The 26,756-nt window shown below is 45.5% G+C and overlaps 1 protein-coding gene across 5 annotated transcripts in view; it reads right to left on the bottom strand.

Moving 5' to 3' along the window:
• Positions 1-26,756, bottom strand: part of PEX14 (peroxisomal biogenesis factor 14) — a 133,884-nt gene that overhangs the window by 75,087 nt on the left and 32,041 nt on the right. For all 5 annotated transcript variants that reach the window (XM_026519867.4, XM_057305113.1, XM_057305112.1 and 2 more), the window contains exon 3: positions 9,544-9,628. In XM_026519867.4, coding sequence (XP_026375652.1) covers positions 9,544-9,628 — 85 coding nt within the window. The remainder of the gene's footprint in view (positions 1-9,543; positions 9,629-26,756) is intronic.

Raw genomic sequence — 26,756 nt, 5'->3', positions numbered from 1 at the left:
CACTTTCGAAAACAGTTTGGAAATTTGCTCAAGAGTTAAACATACACCCACCATATGATCTGGACATTCTACCCCTCAGTACCTGCTCAAGAGAAAAAGAATCATATGTCCCTACAAAGATTTACACACCGCTAAAATACCAATAGCTAAAAACCAGAAACTCGAATAATCATCAACAGGTGAATGGATAAACAAGTTGTACTATATCCAAACAATGGAATACTAGTCAGCAACAAAAAGGAATGGCCTGCTAATACACGTAACGATGTAGGCAACTCTCAGAGTAATCACGCTGTGTGAAAAAGCCGAACCAAAACACATACACACTGTACGATCCCATTTATAACACATTCTGGAAAATGCAAATTAATCTATATGAAAGAAAGCAGATTGGTGCTTGCACGGGAACCAGAGTGGGGGGTGGGGAGTGTGGCAGGAGGAAGGCGGGAGGAAACATCTGGGGGTGATCAGCGTGCTCACTATGGTTTCACAGCTATATACACGTCAGATTTGTGAGAGTTGCACAATTTAAATATAAATAGTTGATTGTATGTCAGTTATACCTCTATAAAGCTGCTTAACACACCAAAACCACCCTAAGAGTCACATTCAGTCCTGTCTCCCTCACCTCACACACCCAATCTACTACTGAGCATGGCTCACTCATTTTTCTACAGCGTCTGTGGCTCTGTCCTTCCTTCCCAGAAAGTAGTGGTAGAGTTCAAAGAACTCTGGTCAGAAGACTTGGTCCTACCTCTACTTCTGCCACATATGTGCACTACTTAATCTCTCTGAGCCTCTGCGCCCTCATCTATAAGATGGGAGATTCGTTAAATCATGTATTCATTCATTCATTCAACAAATAATAGATTAACTTGCCTACTAAAAGACCACAGTGAAGAAGAAATGAATTTGTGTTTTGTAAACCATAAAATTCTCTACATATATATGCTGGCATTTTTTTAAAGATTTTATTTACTTGAGAGAGCGAGAGAGAGAACACGAGCTGAGCAGGGGGGTGGCAGAGGGAGAAGCAGACTCCCCGCTGAGCAGGGAGGCCAACCGGAGGCTCGATCCCAGGACCCGGAGATCATGACCCGAGCCAAAGGCAGATGCTTCACTGACTGAGCCACCCAGGAGCCTCTCTGCTGGCATTTTTATTTCCATCTTTGCTGCCACCTTCCCAGCCCAGATCCTCCACACCTGACAAGGGACTTGGCAGTGCCCTCTTTGTGGCTGGTTCTACTATTGCCAGGCCTTTTCCGTTTAAATACAGAGCCCAGAGTTAACTTCCTCGATAGCACTGTGACAGAGTTTCAACTGGTTCCAATAATGCTGTCAAGCACGATTTACAATATTGAGTCCCAAGGCCGGCTCCTTCCTTGCTGCCCATCTCACCAACCTCAATTCTCTTTTCTGCAGAGCCCATGCATCAATCCAGCTAACAGCACGTAATCCTCTGCATGAGCCTCCCTCACTAACACTGTCTTCTCCATTCTTCTCTGACCACCTACACCCACTGCTTCCCTCGTTGTCCACGTTAAGACAGTTAAGAAGGAGCTCTGCTGACCTAAGTAACTGGAAAAGAGCATTTTCCCGGGATACAGCAAGACTGACGACAAAGAACTGCAGACCAACCCTGCACTCCAGCTGGTGATGGCGTACAGGCTAGCAGTTCTGAAACTACCTCGTGTGTGCGCCTGAGATGGACAGATATGTGCAGTGTTGACTCCAGAAAAACCGAACTCCTTCTGCAACTTCTCCTGGTAAGCACCTTCTATTTCTAGTTTGCCCAGGCCCTCCTTCACCAGGGGGGCCTACTCTCATTGGGGCTGGCTCTGCTGGGTATGGAGGAAGCTGGGAAGAGTGAGACACAGTCTCTGCCCTCGAGGGACTCACAGCCCAGTGAGCTTTACACTCCAGTGTCTCCTGGTCGGACAGGGCCGACTTCTAACTGAGACACTGTGCCCTTTGTGGATACGAGCAGACACTGTGCAAAGGCACTCCGCCCCCACCCCTGCCTCCTTCTAATGAGCCTCTTCACTGTGAAAGAAAGGTGCTTCATTTTTCTCTCAGGAAGTGCCTGGAGTGATAATACTCTGCACACACCAGGTACTGAATAAAGACTGACCACCAGGGGCGCCTGGCTGGCTCAGTTGGTTGGGCGACTGCCTTCGGCTCAGGTCACGATCCTAGAGTCCTGGGATCGAGTCCCGCATCAGGCTCCCTGCTCAGCGGGGGGGGGGGGGGGTTGCTTCTCCCTCTGACCATCCCCCCCTCGGACCCTCCCCCTCTCATGCCTCTCACTCTCAAATAAATAAAGTCTTTAAAAAAAAAAAAAGACTGACCACCTAAACAATGGCTGAGGACCCACAAAACATCGAATAACGACAAAAGAAAACTAAGCCGCGTATTTCATTTGGAACAGACTGCAACCAAGTTTCTGAAGCTTTCCATTTATCTGAACACTTCTTTGCGTCAAAAGTTAAATTTATGAGCCCATATCCCTTCAAAAATGGGCTAAAAAAAGTATTCTTTCAGAAAGAAAGCATTTTTCCTGTAACCAGTGACCAGAACGTCCCCTTAGAATGCAAATCTGTGCTAAGCGTTAGTGATAATTTGTTATGCAGCCTTTTTTCTCTTTAATTTCTTTCTACCTATAGTCACGTTTATATTAGAAAACAGTTTTATATTCTTTCTATACTCTTTATAGTCAAAGTCTCACGAAATTCTAAGCAAGAGAAATATACCCTAGCCTACTCACATATGCAAAACGCTTTTACTTCAGCGTAGTGCCAAACTGACGCAGGGCCAGCAACGTCCACACGAGAATATTCACCGGGATGTTGTCCGAAACGGCAGAGGGCTGGAACCAATCTAAATGTCCACTGCTTTGGGACTGGTTAGAAAAAATTCTGATACACGCGCATCCTGGAGTACTACGCAGCCACCGAGAATGAATCCGATCTGCAGGCGCTGCTGTGGAATGAATGCCCAAATGTAACGTCAAGTGTAAAGGTGAAGTGCAAAATATGCTACTACTGCACTTAAAAAGTGTGCTTCTCTGGGAGGAGGAATAAATATTAACATGCTTTTATACGGACAGATGATCTTGGGATACATAAGAAACTGTGAATAAACAGAAGCATCCTCTGGGAAAGAGAATGCGAGGGGGACAGGAACAAGAGACGAAAGGAAGACTAACTTTTCACTGTATATCCTTCTTTACGGTTTGAATTTTTGAAGCCACGTATAAAGCTTACCTTTCCAAAAAATAAAAAAAAAGAAAGAAAAAAAACCTTCAAAAATACTACTACCATACATAACAACGTCACTTCGCTTTTTCTTCGTAGCATTGTCGCAGGCACACAAGGTTAAGAAAAGAGGAATCATTCTTCATTTTCAGGAAAAGCCTCAAAGCAACTGGGTAAATCCAAAAGAGCTTTGTCCCCCACCCCCAGCTCCTCTGGGCCACAGTCCCCCCGTGGTAGGGTGAAGTGTAGGAACCCACGTGACTCAGCCCTCTTGGGAGAGCAAGTGCTACCAGCTCCCCCTCTGAACGGGGAAGCCATGGCATCCCCATTTCCATGGCCTTCAGCCGGTCTAGCTGCTGCAGCTCTCATCCTGGATGCTGAAAAAAATCTCTGGAGTTCAAGACAAGTTTGGATAACAAGGGGAGCAGGAAAATTGATGGGGGGAACACCAGTCAGGGTGATGAATAGGCTGGTCCGGAACAGCAGGTGACGGATATGCAGATGCAAGACTGGCAGGGAAGGAAGACGGTCCGTTCACAACAGATGGATGCAGGTGCTCAATCATCCTCAGGAACAAGCCCGAGGCTGCCGTACACAGTCCTGTCTGCTCCGCCACCGGCAGCTCCTCATTCACCTGCAGGGCGCAGCCCCAGCCCAGAGGCTCTCTGCACGGGACCCACACCAGGGCAGTGGTTCAGGAAATGCCACTTGACTGCAGGCGGGACTCTCAGGGACTGACTGCTGGTGAGCTTCTTCCTCCAGCTTCCAAAATCACACCCACTTTGTCTCTCTGGATAGCTCACACTCTGGGGTATGGCTTGCCCTGCCAGGGTGGGGTGACTTGTCTGCCCAGGCCGAAGGGACACAGGAATTCCAGGACATAGGAATTCCAGTGTTAAAGCCAGGACAGTGTGGGGCAAACCGGAACCAGTGGCCACCCTACTTACCAGCCACCATCCTTTCCTTTTTCTTCCCCTCTTCATCATCAGTGAGAGAGAACCTAGATCACCTAATTCGGTTCAACCTCATGACCGAGGAGAACTCCTCAGGTCAGGTATTTTGTTTCTTCCACCATCTAAGACTAACAGAGAGGTAAGACAATAAGAAAAATCACCCAACCCTCGTCTTTGCCCAGGAGGGGAGCATCTTTTTAAAACATCCATATTAGGGACGCCTGGGTGGCTCAGTAGTTAAGCATCTTTCTTCGGCTCAGGTCCTCAGGTCATGATCCCGGGGTCCTGGGATGGAGCCCCTTGTCAGGCTCCCTTCTCAGCGGGGAGTCTGCTTCTCCCTCTGCCCACTGCTCCCCCTGCTCTCTCTTGCTATCTCTCTCTCTCTCTAATAAATAAATAAAATATTTTTTAAATAAATAAAACAAAATAAAACATCCATTTTAGGGGCACCCAGCAGGCTCAGTAAGTGGAGCGTGTGACTCTTGATCTCAGGGTCATGGGTTCGAGCCTCACATTGGGGGTAGAGATTAGTTTAAAAAAATAAAGAAATAAAATAAAACGTCCATGACAGAGAAGGCACAATTACTCCAGCAAATGCAGGAATGAATCTCAATCTTGATGCCACAATCCACATCTCATTAACAAAGAATCAGAAGGGCCAGACAGCCCCTCACAGAGCCAATACCCTTCCTTCCAGCTCAGCCACAGCAGTTTCTGAGGGTGACGAAATGGGCCACAGCCAAGCATGGGGTCTCCCTTCCCTGTCCCCTCCTAGCTCTTTGCTGGACCCAAGCTCTTGAAAAAACAGCATTATAAAAATACTTCTGGCTTCACTAAGACACATTAAAGAATTAATTATAAAGTAAAGCTGAAGGAGAAAATTAATTTTAGAAACACATGAGGTTACAATTTTTTTTTTCCTGGAGATGGGGGAGGAAACAGTTATTTTCGTTCTCATCCTGGGGGCACAAGCTGGGAGCTGTCCAGTCGATAACCTGGCCATCAGAACAAGGTTTGTAATTAAAAGGTCAGTGACCTGGAAAGCCAGGGCCCCACTCCCAGAGCTTCTCAGTAATGACGGAGCTATTAAATTAAGACTGTTATGAAATCAATGCTAAAAAAGCTTTCATGGTAACGAGATTCCATTCAAGGACATGCAAACTACCTCATGAAATGGACGTAAATGATAAAAAAGAAAAGTAATAAAAGAGAGTTAAATTGAAATCTGCGTAAGAATTTACTCCCCCTTGAAATACTCCAGCGAGAGCAGCCCTTCACCTCTACCCCACTACCAAGGTTGAGACCATCAGGTTTCTTCCTCAAGTTCATTTCCAGCAAGGAGGCGGCTTTGCTACCGGGGGTTCCGCTTCCAGGAACAGAAGAAAGATAAGATCTTGTTTCACCTTTCAGAATGAGAAAGGATGGTGGTGTGTCTCGTTTGTTTAGTTTTCCTTTCCCCCTGGACTATTTATTAGATGAGCGAGAACACAGCCCTTTACTTACACACTTGAGAAAAGGCACAATAAGCAAAAGTCTCAGCCAACACCACCCAGGCCCCATTATGCAGGATTATACAGAGAAGTGTGTGATGCTCATCGTTCTTCTAGAAGCCTGATTTGCAACAGATAGATTAGGAGTAAGCTAACAGACAACGCTATCTTCCCCTATCTTCCCCGTCTCCCGTCCTCCCTCCACGAACAGGCATCACTTTTACCCACCTTACGCTCAGCCTGCCAACGTGTTTGGAAGCAGCCTGCCTCCTACACTTTGTGGTTGGATAGGGTGTCAAATCAACATAAGCCTATTGACAACGCTGTCCAAGCCTCTAACTTTCTGGACCAATTCTACTGCTCTTTTTAAGCTACTCTAACCTCCTGGACTGCAGCCCACCTAAAGCCCAGACGTGATGCCTGCCTGGTGAGCGTTGCCTCTGTATGCGGTCCACTTCCAAGAGGGCTTAAACCCCACGCACAGTCCAGTGGTGCCCATGTGCGGCTGACCACACAGCTGACGTGCCATCTGCGGAATCAAGTGGTTGGAAGGAAAACAAAAACATCTATTCTAATACTCCGAAGGTGAACAGCTGCTTTTCTCTTCCATCCAAAAAATCCAAGATAAAATAAAGAAATGTTGTAAATTACACAAAATGGCAGTACGAACTTCAAGGAAAATGATAAATGATTCCAATAACTTCATGTTTCTCATTAATGACTCCATGTTCAGACTTTAAAGCATCCAAAAGAGAACTCAAAACACAAAAAGAAAACAAAACACCACAAACCCAGAAGACCTTTGCAAACCAATGCTCTTGCATGCCTATCCCATCCAAGCCCCACTAGCCTGCCCCCGTCCCCCCAGCGCCCCGAATCAGACAGCACAACATTTAACCTGTCAGTAACAGAGGCAGGCTGCAGCCCTGCTCCAGGCTGTGGTTTCACATTAAAACAAACTCAGCTGATGTGCCTAAAGTAACCCTCATTTTCCACTGAACTGACATGCACTACAGGGACCTCAATTTCTATATTAAATATTAAATAATATTAAAAGAAAAACAAAATTGGATTTGCCTTTTCAGGAAAGAGATGTTTATTAAAAAAAAGAAAGTCAAGATTATAATTCAAGGCAGTGCTCCACTGCAATTCCCTGAAGTGACATTTGCTAGGAAAAGCCAAGACTACAGTAGCTGCAAGCTCGCCCAAAGCCAGCGCTCCAAACCCACCCCTGCAACGAGTCCTGAGTCCTGCGGGGGAGACGGGAGACGGGGAGCCTTGGGGAGGATGCCAGAACCTTGGTCCCTCCCCTCAGGACACCCTCCCCACCGCCACAGACCAGCCAGCCAACTCTCTTTCTTTCCCAAGTACAGTTAGGGACAGGGGAGACGCTGGTTCCTTTGCAAAAGCCCCTCCCCCCTCACCCCACTGGGGCCGGTGCCAAACTCCGCAGACCGTGTACACCTGACCCAAGGAACAGCCGGAAATTTAAAAAGTGAAGTGTAAATCCACGAAGGGGCGCTTCTTCCCCAGACGCCAATCAAACCTTGGAATCCTCTGCCCAGAAAAGGTCCTGCCAGAACTTACCCTATTGGGACTCAACTCGGAAACAGATAATTACTGACTGAAGCAGCGTTTTACAGGATAATGGAGATGGGTGATTACGGCCAGTGATTCTGGACTGAGGCTCAGGGTAGACTCCTGCGGCTCTCTTTAGAGGAAAAAGGGAAGGAGGCCTCTCCGGGGTCCTGCTGCCTGCAATTCTACAAACTCTTGCCCACATTAGGGGTCGAAGAGGAACTGTGCCCACTCCACACTGACCAATACTCATCTCCCTCAGGCTTGCGCTCACACCGCCCTCTCAGAGAGACATGCTCGGGTCATCCCGTCTGCCGTCCCCACCCCAGCGCCGGTGCCCTCAACCCCGCGTGCCCGGCGTTATTTTTCTCCATGGCATTTGCCGCCCGACAGACTATGGATCTCGTTTTCTCACTGGTTAATTGTCTGCCTTTCCCCCTAAGAATGTCAGCCCAGCGAGGGCAGGGATGCTGTCTGTCCTCTTCTCTGCAGGGTCCCCGGGGCCCAGAATGGGGCATACGCAGGGCAAATACTCGGCGATGGATTAACTCATCGATTGGTTTTGTTTTGCGTTATTTTTAAAGGAGCAACAAATAATAATTGCACAAAACAGTTTCCTCTCCACAGTAATTATTAGCCAACTAACTCAAAAGAAGTATTATTTGGTCCAGAGTTTCTCTCTCTCTCTTTTTTTCCTCTCCTTCTCCCAGTCAGGGATTTATTAAAATTACACAGATTAGATGGAGCTCCTGATACTAAAACTGCTCAGCAAAGCCTGCGGTGGGGAAGCGCCGAGCAAACACCAGAGACATTTGTCTCTAAATTGCTCTAAATACCTTCTGCAAATGAAATTCTAACCCAGCTGCGTTTGAGAGAAAATGAGGAATAACTGGTCATTGTCAGTGGAAGAGAAGATCAGGCAGTTATAATACCGCACAATATACTGGGGCAGAGGATCTCTCGGCAACCATAGATTTTGTCTCGGGTTACCCCGGGTAATCAGCACGGCTTTTAGGCTCAGCTTTCCCCGGCTTCGATGCTTTGATGAGAGAGCTGAAATCCCCAAGCTTTTATGATTAATTACTCCCCATAGGTACACATATTTCAAGGAAAAACTCTTTCATGGCATGATGGTTGCGCAGTGGAGAGGCCGGCCAACGCGCTCCAAATTGTAATAACCTCCTACTGATGGGGGGCGAGCATGATACCGCCAGCAAATGCACAAAGCCCCTCACCGGCGCCGTCGCAGGGGCCAGCCCTGAGGCTGCCTCGGACCAGATGCCTGCGAATGGAGAGCTTCAGGCTCATTCTGCCCAAACCCCAAGGGTGCAGGCCTGGGACATGGTCCTACAAGCATCTCTATGGTGGGACGCCATGGAGCAGGCCACAGAGCAGACCGAGGAAACACCACCAAACCACTCCGTCTTCTATTCCAGCCACAGATGACTTAAAGCTCACAACCTCGAATTTTGAAGCTGACACTCCAGCTCCTGAAGGAAAAAGAGTTTTGTTTGGGGGGGGGGGAGGTGGAGAGGAGAAAGAAAACGCACTCCCCCCACCATGGTGCGTAAGGGCCTCTATGCAACTTTCCAGCTTTCTAGAAAATTAAGATGTTCGAAGAGTAAAAAGTCAAATTCTTTTTTTTGTTTGTTTTGGGGTTTGTTTTGTATTTTACAGAACAAGAAAAATATCCTAAATTGCAACAGAGCCAAAAGAGATTCTTTCTGCTTTGGACAATATTGAATTTGTCAAGATCCATTTAATCCCTGCTTACAGAAATACCATAAAACCAGTAATTTACCACTTCAATCCGTAAATCAGACTGACCCCAAGCTTGACCTTAACCCGACCTTGTTTAGTCATCTCATTTCCCTCGTCCTTCAATTTCTTTCTTCCTGATTCTTTACTGAGGCAGCTGACCTCCTAACCTGAAGCCAGTCACTGTGTAACCAGGGTCATATTATCAGAAGAACGGACCAGAGGCAGAAGTCCTCCACAGTCTTATCCAGTGGGCCTCTTCCTGCTGCCCGTGCCAGGCTGTCCTGGGCTAAATGTCAGCCTTGCACCTGGTGCTGGATCACCCAGACAGTATCATCTCTCTGTTCGACTGTTAAGGAAAGAAGCCCGCATTCCCCCTGAGGGGGCTCCCCTCACTCCCACACCAGTGGGACAGTATGGAAGGTCCTTTCAGCAACACCGTGGCTTCCATCTGCCCCGTCCCCAGTCCCTTTCTGCAGGCCACGCTGCATGGCCATGGGGAACCTGTACCTTTCTTCTTAAGGAATGCTCTCCTGGTCGCAAGTGGGCTCTGGCGGACCCGGGAATTCTGTAGAAACTTCACTGCTGTGGCAATCTGGTCGGGGAGATAAAAGAGAGAAGAAAAATAAACATCAATAGCCTGAATGTCAAGATTAAAAATCCTACCAGTTTATCCCAGGTCCATAGAAATAAGCACACCATTGTGGTCAAATATATAACCAGTTATTTCTCACATTTAAAATCTACCTGAATAAAAGACTATGTCAGTTCCAACTGGCTTCCTGTATCTGATTCTATCAAACCTAATCCCCTCAGCCTAGCTTTTAAGACCTGCAGTAATCTTTCCTTTTTCTGCCTGTTCAAGCTGAATCTTCATACTCCTCGGCAGGTAGCCCTCTCCTGGCGATGCTCACCCACGTCACCATCCTTGTGCTCGGGCTATGCCCTTGTTCTAGAAGGCCTCCCTTTCCCGCCTCTACCTGTCTAAACATTGCATACACACACACACACACACGTACATGTGTACAAACACACACACACACACACGCACACCAACACAGCCCTTTTATAGCCTGTGCTAACTCCTCAAAGCCTTCCCTAAATAAGCAAGCCATCTCTGATCTCCCTATTCTCTTAAATTCTTTAATGCTCGTAGTGTGTACCATATAATTGAAGACATAATTATACTGTCTTCTAATGTTCAGGCTGCCTCCCCAACCACCCTGCAAGCATCTGAGGAGAAGAAAGACCACGCTGCTTCCACAGAGTGGAGAGTGCTGAGCACAGACCGGCTGGGAAGGATTATATAAGAGACAACGCACACAGCCATTCACACCGGTCCCTCTTATGCAACGAAGCTCAATCCTGAAGAGACTTCAAAGGACAAAGTTTGGGGTTTCATGGCTAAAAGCTGACAGATTGACAGATGATCCCCCTACCTCTGGTAATAATATTATTTAATGAAATCTTCTATCTACAAATAAGCCAAAGAGGGGGTGGAGGAAAACTGCTGAAGGTATTAACCTTCACATCACTCAGCACACATGAAGCGTGTGTTTGCGCGCCGCTTGTGTGCTCTCCGTCCCAGGCACTGGTGCAATGGGTGGGACACGCCAACCTGCCCCAAATAGGAAAGGGGCCGTTTTAAATGCCTGGCATTACTCATCTCATCAAGACCAAAAGAATAATATAGTCTCGTGTTACAGGTAAAGTCAACAGACCCTGGAGTTCACTCCTAAGTTGTTGAAAGAAAACATTTCTAAGGGACCAAATATAAGAAACTTTTCTAAGATCCTTCAGACTAAGGGTAGCAGCTATCCAGAGACTCGAGCACAAAGTGCTGTGACTATCAGTGGAATACATCTTACAAATATCCTCCTCATACCTTATATGAATTTAATCCTGACACCAGCCAGACTTCTCTGGTAACAAAGATATGACGATAAATGAGAAAAAAAAAAAAAAAAAGCCAGGTCAATTCCCATATGTATCTTCTCCCATAATCCCTCTATTGGAGGCTAGCCTAAGACATTCTCCCTCAAGGATGAATTCAGGTGTCTCAGACCTTTAGCTTCAGGCCCGGTAGCGATAAGACCCACTCGTGTTCCTGGAGACTGGTTGTAATCCGTCCAGCACTGCAAACCTCTTAACCCCCATCATGAGCTGCAGTGGTAACCAACCAGCTCTGGACTAGAGAGAAACCGATGCTCCAGATTCTAGACCCCCAAACTCCACACGCACCCCCTCGGCCCCTCAACCACATCTCCTCCGGTCGCACCAAACTTAAGAAAAATGTGACAGACATCTACAAAACAGATGTGTTTTAATGAAGAGATGGGAGAAGGGAGGAAAAAAAGAGGAAAACAGAAGAGGGACTGGAGTGGAGGAGGGAACGGCAGGGGAGAAGGTGGCCACGGGACAAATGGAGAAAGCAGAAGAGCTGGACCGGAAAGAGAGGCAGAAGAAGTGGGGACAGGAGAAGCGGGAAGGAGACGTGGGGAGGGAGGGAGAGAGACAAGAGGAAGAGAGGCCCATGTCCAGGAAGGAGTGGACGGCTACACAGTCACAGGCCCCACAGGGTCAATGGCCACTGGCCTGGTTCGGATGGCTCGGGGATGACTGTTCTTCACCTAGAGAAAAAACACACCTTCCACACACAAGACAATTCCGGCACCAGTACCATGCGCCAGTGTCCGCACGCGGTGGTGTGCACCAGGTGTCAGAGGGAATGCGGATGAGCGGGCCTTAAGCAGCAGATACTAACAGCACGGCTCCTCTCATTTACCCATAGAAGCATCGACCTTTCCTTCATCCTTCCAAAATTTTCCATGACAGAGAAAGAAAACAGAATCCCACCACTAAAACGCACAGGTTTCACCTTGCTTTTTTAATATAGTCCTTGGTATATGCATTTCTGGTCAGAGAGCAAAGTTCTGATGGGTTTAATGGTGCACTCAATGCAGTGCTTGGCGCATTCCATCAATTTTTTTTTAAAAATTGCATCTCTTATTTCTTTAAATACATTAATCAGCCTAGTGTAGGCAAAACGGATCCATCGGACAATGCAATAAACATGAATTATCATCTATCCAACACGCATAATGGCTTAAAAATACATAATAGCAGGTGTAGTTTAAATGATTAGTTATTACACCTGTGGTGGGTCTGATTCAATTGGGAAAAATCATCTTTAATAGGTTAAAAGGTTTAGATCACCATGCTTTCCTTAAAGTGGCTGTAGAGAGGGAATGATGGAGTGCTCTGTCATTAGTAATTCATTTAAGAAAAACGTGGGGGATATAGCAAAGAACAGCATAAACGAGCGAATCCAATTTAAACATCAGGTAAAGTAGAAAACACCTTTTAAAAAAGCAAGATAAATGAATTCGGAAGGGAGATGAAATTGACATATTTATTTTAACGGGAATTTGACAAAGTCCCGGCACACTTCAAACTTGCAAAAATATGAACAATTTCTTTTAAAGTTTCCATTCACTAATTTCAAGCCATATAAAACCATACTGCCGAACACCTACATAAAGTATATTTGGGGCTTGTTTATGTCCCTCTTGATCTTTGTCTGAAAATGCAGGCGACAGGCAAATCACATATTTAACAGCATCGATATCACTACGCCAGATGCAAAAATATAAAGCATCCAAACTAACAGCCTCAACATAATGTGCTGAATAAGAAAGATACCCAGATAAGCAGCTACATGTAAGTGTGAACATATGAAAACCTCTCTCCGCCTCTCAGTAATTATTTCTTCAGCCACTCTTTACTTCCCCCCCGGCCCCCCTGCCCGAGAACCTGGCGCTACAATAGGGGGGAAAGGCCTGTCCAATCTGGAATTTTCTATGCCCGGGGATTCATCCACAGATGGTAAAAGATTTCCTGCAAATCTTTACCCATAATGCAAAGGTTTTAGCCACTAAGTAACTGCCAGCGCCATTGTTGGACACTTTTCATTAACTTCATGAAACAACTCAGCTGACTCTTCCTCTGCAGAGGCCCAACACACACAGCATGCTTTTGTTGGCCGACGTGATGGGGTGCCTGCAGCCTGTCCTGTATTATCGTTTGATTTTCTAATTAGGAGATGAATGTGACTATTCATGGGTTGTATTTGTGCCCAACTAAATTACATAAATTCAGGCCAAATCTTCCGCCTCAATGTCAAAGATGTAAAACGGAGACAGGAACTTTATTGCACATGTTGTGGGAGTGCAGCAAGCCAGGGAAAATTCTGGCGCAAAGCACCTGATGCCGCTGTGGGAAGCCACTCGCCGTTGAGTCCACGAGAAACGTGGACTCGGTTTTCCTTTCCCCTCCTCTTGCACTGACAGTTCCTAATGAGTGCACCTCGAATCACCAGGAGCTGGAGTCGTAAAAATACAGACGATGAACTCAGAAGAAAACAGAAGCAAAGCTTCTCGCTACCCCTACTCCTGTGACCCTATCTTCTGCCTCCCTCCCCCAAAAAGCAAAATAAAACCATCCTGGCACCATCAACTCTTCAGTCTTAAGGAAATTTGATCATTTTCCGTGTTTATCACTAAAGTGACTGCCCGCCTCTGCAATGGACGTGCGGGGGGACCGCTGCAGCCAGGAGGCAGAGGAGACTTGGGGCTGAAGGACACCTTTGGACCCCAGATGATCGGCCAATCGCGAGAGATCCTTGTTTGAGAGCCCAGGATTTGTAACTGTAAATCAGTGGAATACAGTATACTCGGGGGCTATCTACAATGTTAAATGCACTGTGTAGGGTAAGTAATCCCTGGTGAGAGGAATCGAGTTCTGGCAGTCCTCGCTGAAGGGGTGCTTCCTATGTGCTTCCCACTCTCCTGCAAAAGACCTGCACACTGTAATCTTCAGAACGCGCACTTTATTTTCTGCACAAGGGGGACAGGAGAACAGAGCTTGCCTAATAACGAGCCTGGGGTGTGAGGAAGCCTGAGCACTTTGCACCTGACATGTAAACCGGATGCATTGTCTCCAGTGACACTTACTTGGAATGCCACCAATTCCAGCACTCCTGTGTGCTACATACACATCTATCTCCCAAACTGTGAGCCTTCATTAGCCATTCTAAAATATTAAAAATATTCAAAAATTAATGACACTAACAACCAAAGCCAAGTCCTTTTTAACCCAGAGAGATCACAACCAGAGGACAGAAGAAATGACCGATGAGCGGGCCTGAAACCCCACTCCCGACACCGCACCGCCGCACGTGCGCTGCTCAGAAGATTAAATTGCCTGTGAAAGGTTCCTATGCTCGTGCTCTAAAGTAGATAGATACCCAGAATCCTGTTAACAAGCGTTAGACCAAAGCCAACTCGAGTTTTAACAAGGACTGACTTTAAAAGCCGGGCAGTGCTGAGAATGAAAGCACCCTCTTCAAACAGAAATGCTGCATTTTAGTAAGAAATCAGTACTCTGTCAGGAGTTCCTTGACAAATACGGTCATCGGTGGCACAAGGAAATAGTTGCAAAGCAGCTGTTAATCAGAGAAACACATCGTAGAACGCTGATGCTAGCACTCGTGAAAAAATGCAACGGGCTAATTATGAAGCTATATATCTCACTAAAGAGGCCGTGTTCCTTGAGATTCCAGGCAAAGCACTCTCAGATCCAGGGTCCTAGGACAACATAATTCTGGCTCTCTGCATCCAGAATCCTCCCTCATCTGTGGCAGCCTATCCCAGGCTCTTCGTTCTCTTTCAAGCCTCCTTGCTCTCCTTCTAGCTAGGGAAGGGGCTGAGAAGGGTAACCGCTCTGGAAGCAGGGGCACCCACGAGCCACATACCAAGACGCTGCACGAATGCACCCAGAAGGAGTCAGATCCTAAACCAGAATGAAAGGAAATCTATGAGCCCGCAAAAGAAATGTCAGAACCCTCGTTCTAAGTGCGGCAGGGGAGCAACCGTGGGTGAGCTTCAAGTGAGGGGGGCCGCCTCCCCCCCCCCCCCCGGGCAGTCGCCAAAATGAAAAGACAGAAGAAAAAGCAGCAGCAATAAACATAAAAACTGAGACTGTTGTGTTTGAAATCCCAAAGGGAGGAAGAAGGCCTGGCAGAAAGCCGCTCTCAAGAGTGTGAGGTGCCACTCGGAAGCCGAGGGGCTCGCCGGCAGGTGAGGGGAAAGTTAATATGCGCAGGAAGGCTCGGTCAGCCAAAATTCAATACGATCCCGCGCAAGGACAAGGAGGAATGAGGCTCCCCGAAACCAGACTAGTGGGAGTGGGGGGAGGGGCGCCACTGAACGCTCGGAGCAAAACCACTGGAATGGCAAGAGGGGAATAACCTTGAGGTGGACGAGGCTCGGGCAGCCCAAGCGCAGAGCCAAAGTGCCCCCTAGCCGGAGCCGGCGGCCACGCAGGCCAGGGGCGGCCGCCCCGCTGACTCGCAGAGCCCCAGTGAAGTGTTTTCACTCAGGGAAAATGAAATGTTTTGCAAGATGAAACAGAATGAAAATTGAGGTTTTAGGTAATTACTAGTTGGCATTTACATATCACGGGCTGGTTCAACACCTATTCATTTTCCTCTTTTATTTTCAATTTTTTAAAATTGCTCATTAAAAATGAACAGATGACAGTGACAGGAATTTTTTTTTTTTTTTTTTTTTTTTTTTTTTACTCTTTCTCCTTCTCTGAGGGTTACAAAATCAAGAGGTACTTTTAGCCCGTTTATCTACGGTTAACACACACACACACACACACACACACACACACACACACACAGAGGTATGTTTCATTTACATCAAGAGGGGAAAGGAGAGAGGAAAGTCAAGAAAAGCCAGGAAGTTCAAAGATAAAGACCGCGCGTCCTACTGGAGCCAGCCTCCTGCACCTGGGGAGGAGTGCGCTAGCAAGCGGCCCAGCACGCGAGGAGTTAAAGGAAAGAGCCTCTCTTTCAACTTGGAATTTCCTGGTTTTTGTCACTGTGTCCTTCCCATTGTTGATTTGGGTTACAACCCTCTACTAATTAAGCTTGTGGGCCCTAATTTCCTTTGTTTTACTTTCCTCTGTCCTTTTGTTTTTCACATTAAAGAAATAAAATATCTCTGGTAGGAGTGCACAAGAGTTGACATGATAGAACATAATATTTTTAAGGTCTACTGTGCAAATCTGTATTTAGGGAATTCCAAAGCACGCATTATTGACCCTAGTCTCTCTTCAAACACATTGATATATGTAGTAAAAGCCTTTATGAAAAGTGGCAACGTCGTGTGCACCAAAACTACCTTTCAAAGTGAAATACCTCTGCATTTAAATTTTTCTTCTTGGCCCGAGTTTAAAATATTGCACGAACTGCTTGTCAGAATGTCATTGTTTTGTAATTTGATTAAACTTGTTCTTCTAGAAATGTGTGTGGAAATAAAAAGCATCTTAAGCCAACGTGCACTGTTTAATATCAAGTGACAGTGATTTCAGGGGCACGAGGGTGACTCCGGAGGGTACTCTGGGTGCCAGCCTGCAGCCCAAGGGGAGCTGGTGCAGTTGGGGCGGCAAAGCTGAAAAGCAGAGGAGCTGCCGCTGCAGGGCTCGCCTGTCACCGCGCCACACAACAGGGCCGGAGTGCACACACTTGCCGGAGAGGAAAGAAAACCCTTGCTTCTGGGTTGAGAAGATCAAAGTTCCTTTTTAGGAAAGGTTGAGAAGGAAAAGGATTTTCTCCTTCAGGGAGAAAGAAAAGCAAATTTAAATGCCTTGTCCCCATGCATCCCCACCTGAATTTAGATAGCAGCCCCTCTAATTTTTGATGCGACCAACAAAGCAGTTACCCAAAGAGGGGAGGAAAAAAGGATGACATTTGCCTTTTCCCTTGGCTTTGAAATCCAACTGGCAGCAAATTGTTTGAAGTCCTGCTTAGAGAAGAAACTGTAATAGCCTCCATACTGAAAAGAGGAGGAAAATGCCATTATACACGGATCACGGTAGCAGTGACCTCAGCGGAGAAGCAAACGAGCTGGCTGCAAGTCGGAGGTCCGGCCGGCATGCCAGGAACAGAAATAAAAGGTTTATGTGCCAGAGACGTGTGGCAAGAGTTGGGTGCTCGGTCCCAGGAGGTACCAAGAAAAGGCAAGGAGTTCAATTCCTCAACACGGTGTCTTTCAACAGCTCCTCGACTGCTCCTTCTGCCAGTTTCCCTCGGTTTTGCATTTTCTATATTCCTCTAATTTCCCTGCGCTGCTAAAGAGGAAGCAGAGAGCACCCAGGCTTCGTGTTGTAAAATTAATGAAGGTGTCAAGCTGTTGAGTTGAATCACTCCAAAGGAATGTAATGACTCAGTGTCCAAGATGCTCCCTAGGAGAACTGTGAGCTCACTCAGTGACGGTAGCTGGTGACTCCAACACTAAAAATATGTAGCATTCAGTCCCCAGGACCTTCCTAATGATACCACTGCTTCTACCTCCCTGTCCCTCCCTCTCTCCGCCGCAGGCTGAATTTTCTGCTTTCTGAAGTTTACGGCTCTCCAACGCCAGTACTTCTCAGATGCTCAGCAAATGAAACAGTGCTTTGTGTCCCACTTCTTTTGAAGTCGGGGCCACACAGAGATTGGCAAAGCCCTCTCTGGTCATGCGCTATCAAGATGTGGGACGATTAGGAAGGGGATGAAGGTTATGTCATGGACAGTGACGGTAGGGGCTGGACACTGAACGGACGACCAGTCAGTGTAGGACAGGGTCCCCTCGGGATGGCTTAGCACCTTGGGCTCTGAGGGCAAAGAGATGGGCTCCTGGATTCCATAGAAAATAAGCTCAGGACCAAGAAATTCTGTCTATAGTCACCCCACATACAACACAATACTAAAACCTTTGAGGCGTCACTAAATGACACTCCTACCAGACATCCTACAAAAAAACTAGAGAGCGACTAAATGTTAAAAAATAGATTTGAATACAAAAGAAACAGACATAGCCTAGAAACAGTTTGAATGCAAAGACAGCAAGAAAAGAATTTAAAATGACAAATGTCATTATTTACAATAACCAAGATATGGAAACAACTTAAGTGTCCAATGGATGAATGGATAAATTATTATGTGTGTTCTCCCTCTTTCTCTCTCCCCTTCTCTTCCCCCCCTTCTCTCTCACACACACACATAGAGGAATATTATTCAGCCATAAAAGAAAAGAATGAAATCTTGCAATTTGTGACAACACGGATGCACCTCGAGGGTATTATGCTAAGTGAAGTCAGACAGAGAAAGACAAATACCATATAATCTCTGTTATATGTGGAATTAAAAAAAACAAACAAATAAGGGGCGCCTGGGTGGCTCAATCAGTTAAGCATCCGACTCTTGGTTTCAGCTCAGGTCATGATCTCAAGGTCGTGGGATGGAGCCCCCTGCTGGGCTCCACGCTCAGCAGGGAGTCTGCTTGGGATTCTCTCTTCCTCTCCTTCTCCCTCTGTACCCCCCCACGACCACTCACAAGCTCCAAATAAATAAATAAATAAAATCTTAAAAAAAAAAAAAAACAAGCTCATAGATACAGAGAACAGATTGGTAGTTGCCAGAGACAGGGGTTGAGGGGTAGGAGAAAGGGTGAAGGGGGTAAAAATTTATTTTAAAAAAAGAATCTGTGTTTCAGGTAGAGGACATAACTTCATTCAAAGACGTGGAAGGGGAAATTACGTACATACCTTAAGAAACGAGTGGAGACTGTAGCCTGAGCACTAAAGGAACCATACATAACCACTGGCGTGTAGTTAAGAAAGGTGTTTCCCAGGGGAGCACAAGTCCACAATCCTGATACCGCTGTACACGCGTACTGGGATTGAGCAAATAAGCAGACAGATGACGGACAGTGGTAGAAAGAAGAGATAAAATTCTTCTCATAAAGAGAAGCAAGTACACATCCAGCACTTCTTCAGCGCTGCTGTGCCACAGACAAAAGGAGAGACAAGGTCTGGCTCTTTCCATACTGGGATATTCTGCTATACTTTTTTGCTTTTGTACGTGATCTGCCTTCTCTGCGCATAGCGTTCCCTCCTTAACCCACTGAATTAATTTGTACTCCTCTAAAGCTAATAAAAAAGAAAAAATAAATAAAGAGGAATTTTCGGCTAGGCCCGCCTAGACTCCATTCTAGCTCACGTGCAACTGCCTTGGCCTCCAGGCTGGATATCGCTTAACTGGATAGTATGTTATTAAAATATTTTGTATACAGGGGCACCCAGGTGGTACAGTCTTAATTAAGCCTCTTACTCTTGGTTGCAGCTCTGGTCGTGATCTCGGGGTCATGAGATCGAGCCCCGAGCGCGGCGCCCGCTTCAGATTCCCCCTCTCCTCTGCCCCTCCTGTTTGTGCTCTCTCTCTCTAAAAAATAGATAAATCTTTTTTAAAAATGTAAAATATTTTGTGTACAAAACAATTAAGAAAGAAATATAAAATGACAAACGTGGACAGCCTTTAAGTCACCCTTAGATCCACCAGAGAGCCCAAGAAAGTAAACAGTATCTGCACTAACAAAGGACCACCAAGTCCTAGTTTCTGCTATTAGTTTAGGTTCTTTTATGGCCTAAGAGGAAAAAAATAAAAGTATGAGATCCAAAAGTATGATTCATAACACTGGCAGACTCAAAAATCTTCAAATTTACAGTAAGATAATAGGGATCAGAAACGGTTTCCATTCAACTAGTGAAATGAAATCAGCTCCTCTCCGAGGAAAAGCGCCCTCCTCCCCAAGCACATAAGCCCCAGAGAGTGGCCAGAAATAGGCTGTCTACAGAGATGGGCCACGTTGGTGGAACCGACTCTGGCTATCTGGCATCCATATGAACTAAGAAACTCAGTGGCCAGTTTCTATCTTCTGAGAAAGGGGTATCTATCTGATCTAGGTCACGCCTCTGTAGCTGACCTTAGGAGGAACTTACCCACACCACGAGTACGGAATAGAGAAGCAAGTCAAGCTATGCCTCGGACACAGATGGGGAAAGAGGCATCACTCTTTTCTTGGATCTTCCGGAAGCACTGAAACAAGGGCTGTGGAACTGACTCTCATCCCCCACTATCGGATTTGTACCCACAGGACCAAGGTGCAAATTCAGAAGAGAGAGTGAATCAAACACTATCACTCCAGTTGCCTTCTCTGATAAACCCCAATTTAGGAACTTGTAGCTCAGCAAGGAACTCAAATGGTAATCATCATGGCTTTGAACCGTTCCATAATCTTTCACTAAACATGGTGAACATTCCTATTATTCACAACCACAGCTACCAATAAAGAAAATACACCTTTAAAGATAAAAGACTGGAGAGAGGCCTATTAGACATCACAGCCGCCCTGGCCACGAGGCCCTCATTACAGATCTCAAGAAGGAGGGTCTCTACACCCTACATCTGACTTCCTACCGATCTTGGTCATCTAAAATGAGCACGTAATTTACCTATAATTAACGCAACATTTAAACAATTTTCACCATCAAGCAAATCAGTTCTATTGAGCACCCTGCCCCCCTCCTCTAAATCAATAGTAACTCATTTCCAATTCCTTCCAGCTCTGTCTGGGAAACAGAGAAGTTCACTTTTTGTTATCTGAAGGATTAGGAATGACCATCTTGCTCTGCAACCTTCTTGATTCTCCACATCCCACTAGGAGGCTGAAATACTTTGAAATCACAAAAATCCCTACATTTCCTCAATTTGGCAGAAGCTTCCTGAGACCTCGCTCATCATTCTCTGCTCACTGTCCTTTCTCTCTCTCTCTCTTCCTGCCTGTTTAAACACATGGACACAGAGTTATTAACTTTTACAGGAAAACCAAATAAAATAATGTCGAAGCAAAACTGCGGTGATGTCAGGCTGCAGCGAGCACCATTCATCTGTGGGAATCTGATTAGCGCTCGAGTGGCAGAGCTACCTGGAAAAGTGCTCACAATCAAATAAAAAAATGATACCAAAACATTAACCTGATGGCTAAAAACTCCACATTTAAACAGTTAAAGTAATAAAGGAGCTTTTATTGAGTATTTTTTATATTTCATTATGCCCCAAATTGACGAGGACTCCCGGATACATTTTCTAGACTTTTGGTTCCTCAAATCAAATGCTCTCTTGGACTTTTTTTTTTTTTAACTAAAAGGAAACAGCATTTCTTGTAAATTTGAATGAAAGGATTAAAGCTTCTCCTACAATATCGATATCAGCCTTGAGTGCAAACACAGCCAAACACTGCAACAAACAGAAACCTTTTTTGGTTTATGGACTTTCATTCTGAACCTGCCCCTAGCCAGCAGAGAATTTTTCTCCACAACTTTACCTTACAGAAACCCTGTATTTCCTCATTTACCCAGATTTTGTTCAAAACTGGTAGGGAACGGAACCTGGTGGGATGGCAGGACAGAAAGCTGGCTGGATCTCAAGACATCTGCACACGGAGTCCAGCCCTGACACTAACACGTCCTGAGACCCAGCCTTTCACGTCCCTGCTCTGGGCCACAGATTCCTTCATTTCTGTAAAATGAGAGCTAATGCAAATGACCTTCTGGACCCTCCAACCGTCCACTCTATAATTTCTAAGTTGACTCCCAAAGGCAGCCTGTGATACCTCAACCAGGGATATGGGCTCGGGCCAAAGAGGGTCAAGGATAAGACACAACCCTTCTGGAGCTCAGCTCTTCAATCTCACCCAAATTAAAAAAAAAAAAAGAGAGAGAGAAAACCAACAGAGAAGAGGAAGGAGAGAAGGAAAGGGAGAATTTAAAAAATCACTGTTGCCAAAAAAGAAATGACAGATTCCACATATTTTGCACATAGCAAAGCTTTACTCACGCTACTTACTTACAACTTATTTTACATACAAGCTAGTTATCTGATATCCAAATTACAGAAGATTAAAACTACAAATGAGAAAGGAGAAAGAAGCCAGCTAACAGAGAGATAACTTAGGAAACAAAGACCAGAGAGTGAAAGAAACCTAGCAACAAATGTCAAGAGAGAAACAGCTATGAAAAGCAAGCAAAAAACTCAAAAGTTTATTAGTTGGGGCTCATTCGGCCTAGGTGGAGTCATTTCGAATAAGGGCAAATATACAACATATCTATATTCCAACAGTTTTTGAAAACAGAGCTGTACTTACAACACAATATAAACATTTATGTCTACAATGACAATACTGAGTCATGAGGACTCAATTATATTCCAGATACTCTGCCTAATAAAGTAAGAAAGTATATAACCCATTTTATGTAATTCCCAGCCCAAAGTTTCAAAGTGTTTTGTTTGGTTTTCACGCAGATCTTGATGGCCATCTCACTGTGCCTATCCAAAATGACTCATCTAGGAGGGAGCCAGAGATGATGGTTTTCCTGGACTGAACAAGAACAGTTTTTATTCAAGTTAGATTAGGAAGCAGGAAACCAAAGATTAAATAATGAATAGTTACTGAGCATTCCCCGGGTCCACACAGTACAGCAGGCACTTATAAAACCAGGTACAACAAGCAAAGATGCTGCTTTTGCTGTTACAATCCAGGACAAGGAAAGGAGTCAAAGAGATCTTAGGCCATCCGGTCCCACATATGATCTAAGACTCCCCCCTCTTTAACAACCTTGACAAATGATCAGTGGGCTTCCCCTTCAATGCTTACACATATAACAAGAGAAACAAGAGAACTCACTCTCAAGAGACTGTCAATTCATTTTCAAGAGTTCTTTTTTTTTCCCCCAGTAATCTCTATATCCAACCTGGGGCTCGAACTCGCAACCCTGAGATCGAGTCCCATGCTCTACTGACTGATCCAGTCTGGTGACCCTCAGGAGTCCTTCTTTAAACGGAGCTGAAATCTACTTTCCTGAGCCTTCTATCCATTGGCCCCAGTTCCCTGCAAGAGAACAGTAACAGATCCAGTTTTTGAAATAATGCTGGGTGAGGATTAGGAAAGGCCTCTGTCACTTGGCTATCTTTTCTATAAAAGCATTTCCCTTACTCTGCTTATTAACTAAATGTGAACACCAGTTTCACTGTATAACAGCTTCATGAATTCTGCTCTTAAGCTTGGTAAGAGCAGCCTTGCCCTTTGTGGGAGGGCCAAGGCTACACCTGTAATGTCAGAATGCATTAGCAATAATAAAGGCCACAGTAATGCAAGAGACGACTTCATATACACGTCATTCCCGAATGGCTAAATTCAATCAAATATGGCAATGCTTCCTACAATGCTCTGATCACTGGGGCCAGCGCGTGTGACGTGGGCCCACTTACTGGAAGCTGCTGGAAGCAGAAAGCGAGCGCTCTGCTTCAAGACTGTAACGGACGGGTTTTTACCAGCGCATAAGTGGTTTGGCCTCCTCCTTCCCCAGGAATTACCTAGAAATTCATTTAACGTCTAAAAGACTACAAATGTTAAAAAAAAAAAAAAAAAAACAACTTCAGAAGGCTAAAAGTAAGTACATGAAGAGAAGGGCAAAAGGCGTAGTAGTATCCCCTCACCCTTGTCTTACAGACAGACGATTCTTACAGGGAGGAGGGTAAGCTCCGAAAAGGAGGGGATCATCAACGAAGCAAAGCCAAAGCGGACCTGGTCCTAATTCTAACTCAGTCACCAACTTCTTCGGGAACTTTCCAAGAGGTGCTTACCTTTCCTGTTTCTACTTCCTCATCTGTAAAATGGAACTAAGAGTGCCGAGAGACGCGCCAAAGGGTCACGTGGAAGAATTAGTTAGCATTTATACCACCCTTTTGATCTTCAAAGTAAGATTATTAGACTATAAACTAGAGTAGATGTGGTTTCAAAAATCTTTTAAAAACCGAAAATAAAGCATGCAAGCAAATTCAGAGAAGCAAAACAGGCTGACGTCACCTCCCAGCAGCCAATGCCTCTACTTCCACGGGCACCACTTTCTGCCCTAATCTGCATCTGCATGTGGAGACAAAGGTATAAGAACGTTTTATTAGGAAAAATGGGAGGGGGTGGAAAGAAGAGAGAAAGGAGAAAGAGAAGGTTTGAGGAAAGGCACTGAAGCGAATGTCAAAGGGAAGAGACCAGAGGAGAGATGAGAGAGGGGGAAGAAGGAATAGGGAGCAGTGAGAAATCAAGAGCAGGCAAACCCCATCCCCCGGAAGCACAGCAAGAACAGGAAGGGAGGAAGAAAGAGAAAAACAGAGAAATGGAAAAAGCAAACATCGAGGGAGCAAATATAAAAAGTGTGTTCTGTTTTCTTAAAGAAAGCAAGATGGTCAAAAGTAAAAGTTTAAAATTGAAAATTAAAAAAAAAAAAAAAAGGAGGAGGACAAAGAGCAGAGGATAAAAAGGGAGAGCATGAAGCTTTCCGGAGTCTGTCTGGAAACCAGAAAGCTGGAGGAGAGATCATTAGCAAGTCCACAGCGCGTCTACAGCAATACCGCGCGGGTCAATTCATTTAACGCTGCCCTGTACATTTACAGAAAAGTACCTCTGATATAATAAAGGCTCATAAACACGCAGAAATTGGGTTAGACCCGTTTCGAATTCCTGCCAAACAATGGTTCAGAAAAATGAAGCTCTATTTTAATTAGCTGGATTCGCGAGTGATTTGATAACAGCAGATGCTGTCTGGATGCTTTCAGCTTGATGGGCTCCACATATATGAACTTAGAGTGGTTTTGATGCAATTAGGTATTTCTTTCTGCTCCAACATGCCAGGCCCAAGGACCTGAGCCTATGTGTAGCCCCTGCATGTTACTATATTAATCTACATGTCAAAATTTCAAATCATGAAGATGAGAAAAGAGACCACATAAGGTAAGCAGAAAAGTCGTTTTTAAAAGTCACTGGCAGGTAGAAGAGGACGCTCTCACAACAAATTTTTCTTTCCACTGGGGAAAGAAAAGTTGGGGAGCTGAGAAAAAGCCACACAGGGCAGCACCTGTAACAGAATCATTTACTGCCACAGCTGGAACACAACAGACCGCTTACTTCCAATTCTGCGATTCTAGTCCAGCGTTACGGCAAAGGATTAGCCAGCCGCCTAATGCACAGCCCGACCTGGGACTAAGTGGCCTTCAACATGTTCTTTGTAATCAGGCACCCTATTATAACCCAGAGCACCGCTGCTGAGACAGGCGGTGGTGTTCAGGACTGCAACCCTGCAAGTTCAAGTATTTTCACCAGGTGCTTTCAAGCCGGGCACCTTACTGCCCCCTCTCTCCCTTTTAAGCACTCTCTCTTCCAAAGAGCGTTCTGTTCGCTTTTCCCCAAAGCACTCACTGCCCTCTGCTAGGACCACTTAGAGCACCACCACCCACAAGCGCAGGGCTGTGAAAGGACCTGCACAAAGCGAGAGCAGCTTCCAGCATCGGGACTCGCCTAATAGGAGGACCTGATATGTTCATTACCCGCCAGTTTGTCACGGCTGGGCTGAGAAGGGGAGGATGATGAAAAGGGGGGTGTTCGGAGGAAGCTCTCTACTAGGTGGTGCGCTACTCTTCCTGAAATTCTGAATTAGGCTTTCAAAATCACTCACCCGCCCGTTGGATGACATGTAGTAGAGAGGGTGGAAAAGAGACACAAGAGTTCTGGCTGACTTATTTGGACAGGGCAGGGGGCACCTGAACCCCACCACTACCATCACAAGCACCCAGGGAGACACACACCCCTCACTCTCTCTCCAAGAGGACACAACGGACATCATGACCTTCACACCATCTCCCCTTCGCCGGCGCTAACAAGCTGAGCACTGTAAATCAAGGATGAAATCCCTGTGCCAGGAAAGCAAAGGAGAAGCATTTCTTCTGTAAAGAGCCCAAAGATGCCGCCTGCTTCTGAATCAGCACTTCACGGCAAGTGTTTGGAAGGCAGGAAGCTTGATGCCAGCAAGTGAAGGAAAAATAGGTATTTATTATATGTAGTAGGCCTTCTTCAAAAGTTATTTATTTCACAAAACCACTCTGCTAAATAGAGGTTTCAATCTAATTGGAATTGCAATCTGCATATTGTAAATGCAGCAAATGACAGCCTTCGAGACTTTTGTTCTACTCCACAGTTTATGGGTTCACTAGTAGAAGATTTCCCAGTATACACACATAAGCGCATGGAAGAGTAGAGAAGATTATCTTTTAACATATATATTTGTATATATGTGTGTGTATTTATTCATTTATAATATTTCTTCAGCCCCTTGTAATCCCCAAAGGAGAGGCAGAGGGTCTACACTGTGAAATGGGATAATGTTTGCAAGACCCCCAAGAAGACAGAGCCAACAAGGACAAAAGAGGCTCACAGAGGCATCAGGTCTGTGCTGACCGTGTGCTTGGCCACATAGGTCTCTGGTGAGACCCCACTCATCTTCATTCCCCCTCCTATCCACCTTCCAAATTGGCCATGTTAATTAACAGAGATGCAAATAGTCACGGTCTAAAATAAAGATTTTTAACAAGGAGTAAAAGGAGACCTTACAAATCAAAGAGAAAAATGAAAAACAAAGAAAAAAGAAAAAAAAGAGGGAGAGAGAAACCACCCAAAGCGAAAGGTCAACCTACAAATAATTAAGGAAATGAGAAAGAAAAGGGACGGGTCAGGACTTCCCACAAAGGTCTGAAATTTTCTGTTTGTACCCCTGGGCTCACATCAAAATACGATTTATGGCAGAGGGGACACTGTTCTGGGGAAGAGAAGTAGGCACAAAGATTTTAGAGTCCCGCACATGCCTGGGACTTCTCTCCCTACATCGCATTCAAAATAACTTTCTGTTCCCTTTCCCCCTCACTCGTTTCAAGAAAGAAGTTACTTAAT

This window comes from Ursus arctos, unplaced genomic scaffold (genome assembly GCF_023065955.2).
Source record: "Ursus arctos isolate Adak ecotype North America unplaced genomic scaffold, UrsArc2.0 scaffold_32, whole genome shotgun sequence".
In the NCBI taxonomy this organism is placed as follows: domain Eukaryota; kingdom Metazoa; phylum Chordata; class Mammalia; order Carnivora; family Ursidae; genus Ursus; species Ursus arctos.
This window is presented reverse-complemented; position numbering and strand designations above follow the sequence as displayed.